The 12,329-nt window shown below is 42.2% G+C and overlaps 1 protein-coding gene across 1 annotated transcript in view; it reads right to left on the bottom strand.

Moving 5' to 3' along the window:
* Positions 1-1,936: 1,936 nt before the first annotated feature.
* LOC142047909 (uncharacterized) overlaps positions 1,937-12,329 on the bottom strand; it is a 13,389-nt gene continuing 2,996 nt past the window's right edge. The window contains exons 3-7 of the mRNA XM_075073555.1: positions 10,728-10,837; positions 9,993-10,108; positions 6,465-6,594; positions 4,251-4,382; positions 1,937-2,486 (exon numbers count right to left, since the gene is read on the bottom strand). Of these exons, the coding sequence (XP_074929656.1) occupies positions 2,268-2,486; positions 4,251-4,382; positions 6,465-6,594; positions 9,993-10,108; positions 10,728-10,837 (707 nt within the window). The 3' untranslated portion in view covers positions 1,937-2,267. The remainder of the gene's footprint in view (positions 2,487-4,250; positions 4,383-6,464; positions 6,595-9,992; positions 10,109-10,727; positions 10,838-12,329) is intronic.

The following is a 12,329-nucleotide window of genomic DNA, read 5'->3' as shown; positions in this document are numbered from 1 at the left end:
CACCAGCGGGGCACTCTGTACTGATGCTGCACTGCTCGGGGCCGAGTCAGACCTATGCTCTGGTGCCGGAGTCAGCAACGACTCCATCAGCAGTGCCCTGAGACAGATGTCTCCTTTTTTGTTCTGGGTTTGAATGACATACAGAAGCGACACTTGTCTACAGTGGGGATTAAACCAACCTAACAGAAGAGCACAGGGTGTGAATTTTTCACTGTTGTAGGGTGACCTATATTTTAGGTTATGACCAAGCTCCTCCAGGCCCTTAGGGCCAGATTTTTAAAGGTATTTAGGCACTGCAGCACTCAGCTTTGCAATGTCTTACTGATTAAGGAGTCTAAATGTAATTTTAAAATGTGATTAAACACATAGGATTCTAAATCTCATCAACTGTCAAGGGCATTTTGGCTCTTAATGGCCTAAATACCTTTTGAAAATGAGATTTAGGTGCCTGACTCAGTTAGTGTTTGCAAGGCTGAGCCTAGTAATGCCTAAATACCTTTTAAAAATCTGGGCCTAAATCACTTTTGAAAATGCAATTTAGGCTCCCAAGTCACTTAGGCATTTTTGAAAATGTCACCCAGGAAACTTTTCACTTACCTTCTCCTAACACGAGAGCTGGACAAAAAATACCAAGTATTTTTTGTGGGAAATTTTGAAAAAGAAAATCACTTTCTATGCAATATTTTATTTTTTTCCCTGCCAAAAGCAGTATACCAAGGGGGGACAGCAATGCTAGCTTTATTGCCTCTATTGTCCTGAGTGACTAAGTTCCTTATGGACATTTAGGAGGCAACAGAAATCCAAGGCTGGCAATTCACTTACCTCCATGAAGGACTGTTACAAACATTTCTACCAATAACCTAAAAAAAAAATAGAAGGCAAGAGACCAGTGACAACTTTCCCACTATCATACACTGACACAGAAAAGCAATTTCAGAGTTTGGCCTAAGTCCCCCCTACGACTGCTCTGAGTTAGGTGTTTGCTCTTAGCCAAGTTGTTCCACAGCCTCCTCCCACCCTGTCCTTTGCTAAAAGCTCCTCTAGCGTGCTGATAAGTGGCTATGTTCCCCCAAGACAGAGCTGTAACGGTAACCAGACACCATGTTCAAAGTTTGCCTGTGCAGGCCAAGGAAAGTCAAAACCCAGGCACAGAATGAGTGAGGGAAACAACATCTAAGAGGCGTAGGTACCTGAACAACATCCCCCAGGGGGAAGGACCCTGAAATTCCTTTACATCTGACCAGGCAGCCACCTTGTAAAAGCCAAACTGAGCACGTCAGTCCCGGCTGCCAGGTGCCAGCGTGCCCTGTTTCTCTCACTGATGACGCCACCTGTAGATATGCCATGCAGAAGTGCCGTGTAAACATTTATTTGTGCTTAGGAACCTGCAGGGCTCAAAAGCCTCTTCCTGAGTCGACAACTGAATAAACATCGTTTCTATCAATTAAAGGGGCCTGGTTGAGGCTGCTGGAATCTACTAGCAGGCACCTGTGTGTGTGGGTTGCCAAGGTGTTATGCTGGCTCCCAGCCAGGCAGCTTTACCTTACTATACCTTACCTGGAAGAGATCTGAAGACACCTGGGCAGAAAGGGAGGGAGGAGGCTACAGTCCACACTGCAGAAGTCAGACACATTTCTGCTTGAGTTAATGTTCCTAAGCTATTAAAATTCAGACCAGATAGGATGAAAGCACTTTTTTTCCAGGAAAACAAATAACCTTAAGGGTGGAGCCTGCATGAGATGCACATAATTTATTTTGCTGAGGGGCAGAGATTTCCTACAATGTATGCGAGGAGTCTAATTTTCTACTCTCTTTTTGTCTTATTGATTGAGAGTGGTACATTCTGAACACTGATATAAGTTAAGAACATTGATATTTTCAACGCTGCACAATTATGAATGATTAACAGTGAGTAGGAATACATTTGAGTCTACGCCTTCACAGCTGTAAAGAGTGTATATATGTAGGAACTACAGCATGCATCTATCAGTGTGCATGTGAACACCTATGTTCATGAACATATATATTTGTATCAAACTGTATCCATTAGTGTTTTTGTTTCTGTGCATATATTTATCTGCCAATATGTGCCCATATAACCCACATGGTGCATATGTGTGGGTTGAAGATTGTGTAGCCTCATATATGTACCAGCATGTCACTGTGTGTATGTACATGTATGAATGTCCCATGGAAAATAGGTGCCTATGTTTTCACAGGTCTGTTCACCACAGCCATGATGGAACATCATCATCAGTTGAATGCTTTTAGCTGGTACAAAAGGATTGCTGGACTCCTTCAGGAGATGAGCTGGTGGCCGCTGTGGTTTGCAGAAGATGAAACAGCTCAGATTCTGTGTCTTTAATTCTCTGAGCAACACAGCTCTTCTTAATTTCCAGCAACTGGGCTTGGTCTCTCTTCGCACCCCAGGATTCCAGCTGCTCTGTGAAGTGTTGTGCTTCCTCCTCATGAATCCTGCCCAGCATCTGCCATAAAAATGTAAAATAAAACAGCACACTCCCATGGAGTCAGACAGCAGCAACTAGCAGCTACATCTTTCCTGAGGCAGCCTGGCTAAGGGCTAGAAAGTAGCACTTAGAACCAGGAGACCTGGGTTCTAGTGATCTTGAGCAAGTGAAAAACTGTCAATCACATGTCTGTACAACACCCACTTTTATAAAGCACAGCAAGATCAAGGGTTCAAAATGCTATTGACTTGCAACTATTATCATACTTCACTTATAGGGAATCAATCCTAAGACCCAGATTCGGCGGGTAAGTCTACATTGCAATCAGAGGTGTGATTGCAGAATGTACATAGACGTACCTGAGCTAGCTCTCACCTAGTTAGCATGGGCACTGATAGCAGTGAAGAAGCAGCACTGAAGTCTGTGCAGTTGCTTTTTGAGTTAATTGGATCAAAACTAGCTCAGATATGTCTATATGTCCTATATAAAACTGGTCATCATCTATTAGAGATTCACAGCCACCTCCAGGAATATATTCAATGTAGAAGCTGTTCCCCTTATATCCATATTTTTGTCCTCTCGTTTACTGAAAGGGACATATTTGCATAAAGAGAACCAGGATCTTCATCCTCCTCCTTGCAAGTCACAAACCTTGGTTGCTTCATAATCCATCTCCATAGCAACTATTTGCGATGATACAAACAGAAAGCTCTAACAGATGAGCTCTTAGGAAACAGAAATCCTATATACATGCAACTGCTCACTGTGACAAGACATCAAGGAAAAGAACACCAAGAAATGAGAGACAGGAGTAGGACTAGTTCTCAACTGAATCTTTTCCCAAGTTCTCTACAGAGGGCTCTGGAAAGCTGCAATTTCATCTGGACTCTGTAGCTCCATGCAATGTTTGGACTGTAATTAATTATACCTTTCGATACTTCTATAGCAAAATAAAAGTGTGCAAAGTGTTTTACAAGTTCCAATGAATTAAATTTCACAACTGCTGTGAAAATATCACTTATAGCCCATTTTATGGATGCAGAAACTGAGACAAAGAAGTAATGTGATTTGTCCAAGATCGTACATGGACACAGGCAAAGATCTGGGAATAGAACTGAAGAGTCCTGGTGCTGTTCCCTGCTCTAACCACTAGTATACACAGCCTTACTGTTCTAGCAAAAGCTGATATTATGGAGACCCACATACATGTTACAAAGTTATTCAACTTCTAGATCACAGCATGCCCTGCTAGAGGCCTAGAGAAGCTTAGGTTCTGTTAATAACCACAAAGTTCAATAAGTTTGCAGAATCCAAGGCCAGCTTTCTTCTCCTTTTCCCTGTGTTTCAGCAGATATCTTGTTTGGCTGGATCTGCATAGGTAAATTTCTGACCTTCTGTTGCCACCTATATTTTGGGGCTAGATTTCTGGAGCACAGAGTTGTCAGCCTGCATGCCGCATGATGCTATGTCATTTGTGTCACAACAGAAGACTAAGTGATGGGAACACAACTATACAAGGCAAACTGCATGACAAAAGACTTTATACTGGAGGAAAATCTTTCCCCTTCTCTGATGAACTGAACTGGAGTTGATGGGTCTGCAGGAAAGGAGACAACTGGTTCAGGGATGTCTGAACTGTTCACTTAGCCTGGCTCTTCACCCTCACCATTTGCAGCACAGGAGGCAAAATCATTAGGGGCTGCACCAAGTTGAAGGTGAGCTGTGATGGACACCTCTGTGAAGTTTGGTAAATGCACCAAATCCATGAAAAGTGGTTCATACCGCAAATGATTCCTCCTGGATTCTGAGCTTCTGGTCCAGTAGTTCCCCCTCCTTCTGGATTGTCAAGGCCTGCACTGTAAGCTGGAAGAACTCCTCATTCAGACCATCCAACATCTTCTCTAGCTTCGCAACCTTCCACAAGAAAACACAGGCTATTGAAACCCTTCAGTCAAAGAGCCCTCCAATGTGCAACCAAGTCAATTGACACTCAAAGGAACTGAAGCCCTGATCCTTTCCACATGGAAATACACAGCACTTGGATGCAGAGGTGGAATATATATAAATAAATAGTGTTGGTGAGCTCACACTACCTAATTGCAGCCTTTCCCAGCAGGAGTCCCTGCTGGAGATAGAGGTGCAAGCCATGCGGGAGGTCACAGATGCTGTAATGCCATCAAGAAGAAAGAGTAACAGAGCAATGGCTGTGAGGAGAGTCCCCAGGCTCTCTTACCAAGAGTGACAATCAAGAGTGGTGAAGCAGTGACACTGGGGGGATCACCTCTTCTCTTCTAAGAGTTGGCTGGTCTGTAAATCTGTCTGTCATACTAACAAAGCTTTTAAAACTTACTAGAAATTTTGGGTGCCCATCTTTCAAGGGGCCTGATTTCCAGAGTGCAGCTGCTTGGCACTTTCAGAATATCACACCCTTTTAGGAGGTATTAAACTGGGCACCTCAAAACTGAGGCACCCAAAAGCCCTGGTGGCTATCAATATGGTGGAAATTTTAAAATAAAAGACTGAAAAATGAAGAGAAAATGTCAATAAATTCAGCTTCTTCAATATATAAGGGTCTAATTCTCCTCTCTCTAATGCTGCTGAAAAATCAGGAGTAATTCCACCTACACTGATGGAATAACATCAGGGAAGAACTGAATGAGCTGAAGGAGAATCAGATTGTCATACATTGGCTGGCACCCGTGAATGAAATAGGTACAGCCCTCTTGCACCACAATTGAGGCTACTGGTTTGGCCACTTAAGAGGGTGAGTAGCACCAGAGGCTATAAAAGGTCAGGGAAAGACTCAGTGAATGTCTTTTAAGAAAAGTCCAGAGACTGGAGGGGGGTCTCTGGGGAAAGCTGCAGAGAGCAGAAAGTTCTCAGCACACCCTCTCTGGAAAGAGGGAGGAATTATCAGGGAGCCAGTGGAGGGTCTAGCCTGCTGTTCTTCCTGAACCTCAGACAATCAAGGCCAGAGAAGGCTGGAGGCTGAGAGCAGCAGAGGAAGATGTTTTCTGGCTCTTGGAACCAGAGACCTGAAGCCAGGGGGCCAAAGAGGCTGCTTTGAAGAGCTGGGACATGGTAAGGGATGCTGGAGTGGGGTCGGAAAGCCAGGTCATGGTGAGGGACAATGGGGCTGGGCCTGAGATCTGGGGCATGGTGAGGGACACCAAGACATGATGAGGGACACCAGGGCTGGGCCATAGAACTGGGGCACAGAACACTGGAGCAATATTTGATGTATTGCCTGGATTACAGTGTTGGTATTTGTAATGTATCAGAGGGGTAGCCATGTTAGTCTGGATCTGTAAAAGCAGCAAAGAATCCTGTGGCACCTTATAGACTAACAGAGGTTTTGGAGCATGAGCTTTCGTAGGTGAATACCTACTTCATCAGATGCATGTAGTGGAAATTTCCAGGGGCAGGTATAAATATGCAAGCAAGCTAGAGATAATGAGATTAGTTCAATCAGGGAGGATGAGGCCCTATTCTAGCAGATGAGGTGTGAAAACCAAGGGAGGAGAAACTGGTTTTGTAGTTGGCAAGCCATTCACAGTCTTTGTTTAATCCTGAGCTGATGGTGTCAAATCTGCAGATGAACTGAAGCTCAGCAGTTTCTCTTTGAAGCCTGGTCCTGAAGCTTTTTTGCTGCAGGTGGCCACTTTAAGGTCTGCTATAGTGTGGCCAGGGAGGTTGAAGTGTTCTCCTACAGGTTTTTGTATATTGCCATTCCTAATATCTGATTTGTGTCCATTTATCCTTTTCCACAGAGAAAAGGATAAATGTGCATGTAATGTAATGTAATGTGCATGACTTTTTCTTCTGTAGCAAATTATCCCCACAATGGCCATTTGTACTCAAGGACAGTTTGGACTGTTTCTGAGGACTCTGAAGGATGGAAAGTAAAATGGGTGGGCCTGTCATGTCATGGCTGCAGGACAGCATGCCACGTGGGGTCACCCTATGATACAGGCCCACAGCCTATGAGTGACTGACCTGAATGCCAGAGGAATCTGCATTTCTCTTATCCCCCTCACCACTCCACTTCATTGCTCCTTTTCTCCTTGAACTTTCCATCATATCCTGAATCTCCGCCTGATGCTGAAAACATTGGTAATATTGCAACCTAGACACAGAAAACACAACATGCACTTCCAGTTTGACTCCTCTGATCACCCTCCAGAGTCTCCATTTTAATTCCTTCTTCACCTGCAATAGACGGGAAGGGAGTTGGGGAAACAGGATGAAAGAGTGAACTGATTCACTTGCAATCTCATCGCAAGCCTGGAAGCAAGTTTGGTAGGGTATGTCTACACAGGCCAGCTCTATAGATTTGAGGTAGCAGGGCTTGGGCTAGTGCTGTAAAATCAGCTGTGTAGACAGTGCTCTGAAGTTGTGGCTCGGATTCTGAATCTACCCCTTTCCCTAGGGTCCACATAGCTTAAGTAGAGCAAGGTCTGACTACTTCATAGTTTTCTTTGTACAGAAAAAATTACTACAACTAACAAAGCTACTCAATATCCTGCATGTTCCAACTCTCCCTTGACTCTGGGTGGGTTTGACATATTTTGGGCATCTGTTGCAGGTCCATGCAGCATAAGTACACTGTGAAATTTGTTCTATAGAGAACATTCATGTAGCATAAGGGGTGGAACCAAAAGCAAGCAATGAGATTTCACCATTTTCTTTTGAGAAGACAGTTTAATAATGCCAATTGTTGGGAATTTCCCCCTGCTATTCAGCTTAAATATTCCTTAGCTCAGTCTCATCTTTTTATTCTTTTAATGGTCCATCCTATCGCAATCCTCCTCCCCCCATTGCTATTAGAAGCTTCATGTACCTGTAGATAGTTGTCACTTCACCCTCAAGCTATGCTGCCCATTTTCAGTGATAGCTCTTTTAATAAAACATTGCAGAAAGCCTGCAGTGTTATTTGGCTCACAGAACTCTTCCTGGCAGACTGAAGAAGGAACTGCTACATCTCTCATTATAACTTTTTTTAAAGTACATTATAAATATTAATTAAATACATCTCATAACCCCCGGTGTGAAATAAATAAGTCATATTAGCCCCATTTTTGCAAACGGGGAAAATGAGACTCAACTGGGGGAGGGTAAGTCACTTGCTTGATTATTAGAATCCTAGAGTGTGCAGACCACTAGACCACACCTCTCTCACTGCACACAAAGCATTCTCTGGGCTCCTTTCCAGGGCTCGTAGTCAGAAACTCAGCTTGGATGCAATATCAGTGGCAACAGTTGCACCCATGGCTTTGATCTGTATCCAAATGCAACTTTGAAAGCAGAAGCAAAGTAGTCTAACACAAGAGTAGGAGAGATATATGGCAATTATCTAATTAGGCAAAAACTCAATATAGGAATGTACAGCAGTTTTGCTCTGTAATTCCATATGGAGCAATTAATAGATTCACAGATTACAAGGCCAGAAGAGATCACTGTGATCATCTAGTCTGACCTCCAGTATAATACAGGCCAGAGAACTTCCTCAAAATAATTCCTAGAGCAGATCTTTTAGAGACACACCCTATCTTGATGTAAAAATTGTCAGTGACAGAGAACCCACTAGGACCCTGGGTAAATTGTTCCAATGATTAATTCTTCTCACTGTTAAAAATGTATGCCTTATTTCCAGTCTGAATTTGTCTAGCTTCAACTTCCAGCCATTGGATTCTGTTATTCCTTGCTCTGCTAGACCAAAGAGTCCATTATTAAATATTTATTTCCGATATAGGTACTTCTATATTGTGATCTAGTCAGCAGTCACTCTTTGCTAAACTAAGTAGAGTGAGCTCCTTGATTCTGTCACTATAAGGCAGGTTTTGTAATCCTTTAATCATTCTTGTGGCTCTTCTCTGAACCCGCTCCAGTTTATTAACATCACAGCAGGACACTCTATTCCAGCAGTGGTTGCACCAATGCCAAATACAGAGGTAGAATAACCTCTCTGCTCCTAACTGAGATTCTCCTGTGTATGATTCTAGGGATCAGATTAGTCCTTATGGCCATAGTATTGCACTGGGAGCTTATGCTCTGCTAATTATCCACTACGACCCCCAATCTTTTTCAGAGTGTCTGCTTCCCAGCATAGAGTCCCCCATCTTGTAGGTATGGTCTGTGTTCTTTGTTCCTAGAGGTACACATTTATGTTTAGCTATATTAAAATTCATATTGTTTGCTTGCACCCAATTTACCAAGTGATCCAGATTGCTCTGTATCAATGATCTGCATTCTACACTATTTACCACTGCCCCAATTTTGTGCCATCTGCAAACTTTATCAATGATATTTTTTCTTTTCTTCCAGGTCATTACAAATACTAAACAGAATAGGGACAAGAACAGGTCCCTGTGGGACCCCATTAGAAACACCTGCTCAATGATCATTCCCCTTTGAAAATTATACTTTGAGACCTATCAGTTAGCTAGTTTAATCAGTTTGATGTGGGACATATTAATTTTATATTGTTCTAGTTTTTTGAAATCAAACTGTCATGTGGTACCAAGTCCAATGCCTTTCAGAAGTCTCAGTATGTTGCATCAACACTATTACGTTTATCAACCAAACTTGTAATTTCATCAAAAGAGATATCAAGTTAGCTTGACGGGATCTATTTTCCATAAATCCATGTTGGCTGGCATTAAAATATTACCCTTCATTAGTTCTTTATTAATTGAGTCTCTGATCAGCTACTCCATTATCTTGCCTGGGATCAATGTCAAACTGTCAGGATTATAATTACCTGGGCCATCTCATTTACTCTTTTTAAATAGTGGCACATTAGCTTTCTTCCAGTTTCTGGAATTTCCCCAGTGTCCCAAGAATTATTGAAAATCAACATTAATATTGTCCACTGCTAGCTCTTTTAAAATTCTTGGATGCAACTTAACTTGACTGACTGATTTAAACATGTCTGCCTTTAGTATCTCTAGTTTAACATCATCCTGAGATATTAGTGGAATGGAAAGAGTGTTATCATACAATGAGACTACTTCCACTGTCTTTTCTCAAATACAGAACAGAAATATTTATTGAACAATTCTGCCTTTTCTGATTATTATTGATAATTCTAGTATTTCCATCTGCTAATGGACCAATTCCACTGACAGGATTCTTTTTGTTCCTTATGTACTTTAAAAAAACCACCCAAACCTCTTCATATTGTCCTTAGCTCTACTGGCCATAGATTTCTCCTTATGTCCCTTTCCTTAATTTTTTTTTCTACAATTCCCAACTTCTGATTTATTTTCACTATTATAAGTTTTCCCTTTTTTCAATTATCTGTATCTATATCTAACTAGCTAGCTGCCTTTACTTCCCCTCTAAACTAGGTTGGTTTTTAACCAATACAGCCTTCTTCCTTGACTGTGGAATTGTGTCTTTTGCGACATCTAGTAAAGTGTTCTTCAATAGCTCCTGATTATCATCCACATTTTTCTGACTCAATTCTTTCTCCCAGTTGATAGGGCTCATAATTGTTTTTAACTGTGTGTTGATCTCCAGTACCTTTCATGTTGGGATTTCTCAAGGAATTGGGGATCTGGCGACATTTGGATGCTCAGAAGTTCCTCAAATATTGTCTGGGAGTCAAAGCAAGTGGATCGTTTATCATCTGCAGGATCCTAAAATGAGCAACAAGAGAAAGGAAACAACCCATGAAGGTCACAATTCCAGAGTCTTATTTCCAGAGATGCTGAATACCTGCACTCTTCCACTGATTTCAGCAGGAATTGTGGGTATTCAGCACATCTGAAAAAATCAGACACACAGACTCTCAATCAAGGTGTGAACACCAGAGGGTCAATCAAAAAAGCAACGTTTCCTCTCTGATCACACTGGATACTGCAACAGTCCTGCAGGGAAATTAACTAATGAACCTGATGAGGATTGGCTGCCTCTCATTGCAGAATTATTGCCATTCATGCTTCCTGGGCCATGTTTCACTTTTGGGTGTTAAAAGTGAAACTCAGCAGCACCTCCGAGCTTGGTGCTGATACCATGTAAACGTGCTAAAGTGTAATGACTTCAAGTCAAAACCATAAATCAGCCCCAGGTATGCTTAGAAGGTTCTTTAATGCATCGACAAACCTTGCATGAAGTCTGAATGTTCAACAAACCCAGCTAAACCAGGCAAATTTTGGGTGGATTGGGGCACATTTCACACTGCTCTAATCCACTGTCTCCTTGATCTGCATGTGTGATTGTCACCGCTGCTAATGGAAGTCATATAATCTCAACTACCTTCTCTACTGCTCCCCAGGAACACTGGAAAAAGGCATTGGCTAGAGCTGTGATGCCTTTGTTGAGTTCCATCTGGAAGCAAGAATGAGCAGTGGCAGCTGCTGTAGATCCTGGAGAAAGAGAAAAGTAGACAGAATCACACTCCATTCACACCACTCATCTTTAGCGATCACAGTCCTTTAAATACAATAGTATAACCTCTTTAGCCACTCCACTGAGCACACATGATAGCAGAAAAAAGAGCAGCAAAGGCAAAAGTAACCAAAGCATTTGTCCAGCAGAAATAGTTTTAGAAAGAATGGAGGATGACAGTGAGAGACATAGGGTCTCGATACACACTAAGGAAGTTTCCCCAAACATTGCAGTTGGGTTTTACAACTAGTTTTCATGAACCAGGTTTAAAAGCAGTACAAATTTTTAGAGACACATCCCCAAAGTACACAGGCCAATCGTGTCAAAGGGATTGAGGCTGGTGGAACCACGGGACAACTACAACTAGAAACAATAGCTCCTTTCTCCTTTACTAATGCTAATTAGAAAGAGATTAAACAGAGAAAGAGAGAGCGAGAGAGATAAATAAACAAAAATCCACGCCTCATTGCAAACAGAGAATTACACATTGTAATGGTATAGGATGAAGGTTGATCTGACTGTATAATGTTCAAAATGCCACAGTAACATCGAGCATGTATGTAATACATTGTGTTCCAATGGAACTCAAAGTATGTCCTACACTCTATGGGTCTGATTTTCAGGGATGCTGAGCACCTGCAGTTGTGGTGGTAGGTACCCATAACCACTGAAAATCCAGCCCTATATGTGTAACTGCCTATCAGTGATGCAAGGGAGTAATCAACAAACCAAAGACAAGCTGTAGTTGTGGGAGCACGATATTCACCAAGGACATTGGGGCAAACTCCTATTCTTACAAAAAGTGCCATGAGATCTTTAGGGCCTGGTTCTACTCTCACAAAAGAGAAGCAAGTCCTTGATGTCCACATCAGGAAGATGGGACCTTGTTTTTTTAAGGCAAACTCCATGTTGGTCAGAAGGATGAAGGGCTGAACTGAGCTTAATGGAATTTGAACCTATAGTTCCAATCATTTCAAACCTGATACTCAGAGTCCCAAGACAACCCCTCTGGCTGATATAAAGAAAAAACAACATGTTTCTTTATGGGGAATGTCCAACTTGGATTCATTATGATGCTATCCTAAAGTTAATTAAAGGAATCAGCCTGGATACTCAGCAGCCTGCCAACCCAACTAGCATATGTATGCTACTTTCACTATCACTGGACATGTACAGCCCATCTAGCATACACCTGGTCCTATTTTCTACATATATATATAGATATAAAGAAAAGCTTAATTAAGTTCAGTGACCAGAGCAGGGGAATCTTGAAATTGGGGATGTGGTAAACGTCTGTCCCAAATCTGGACCTTAGCGTACAAAATCTGGGTGCTTACTGTGGTAAACGTCTGTCCCAAATCTGGACCTTAGCGTACAAAATCTGGGTGCTTACTGTGAACCTCCCCAAGCTTATACCCAGCTTGGATCTTATCTCGCTGCCACCAGCCGAAGTTTTCCAGGGTTTCGGCC

This window comes from Chelonoidis abingdonii, chromosome 18 (assembly GCF_003597395.2).
Source record: "Chelonoidis abingdonii isolate Lonesome George chromosome 18, CheloAbing_2.0, whole genome shotgun sequence".
Taxonomy (NCBI): Eukaryota; Metazoa; Chordata; order Testudines; family Testudinidae; genus Chelonoidis; species Chelonoidis abingdonii.
The sequence above is the reverse complement of the archived record's forward strand: the minus strand, read 5'-3'. Positions and strand labels throughout refer to the sequence as shown.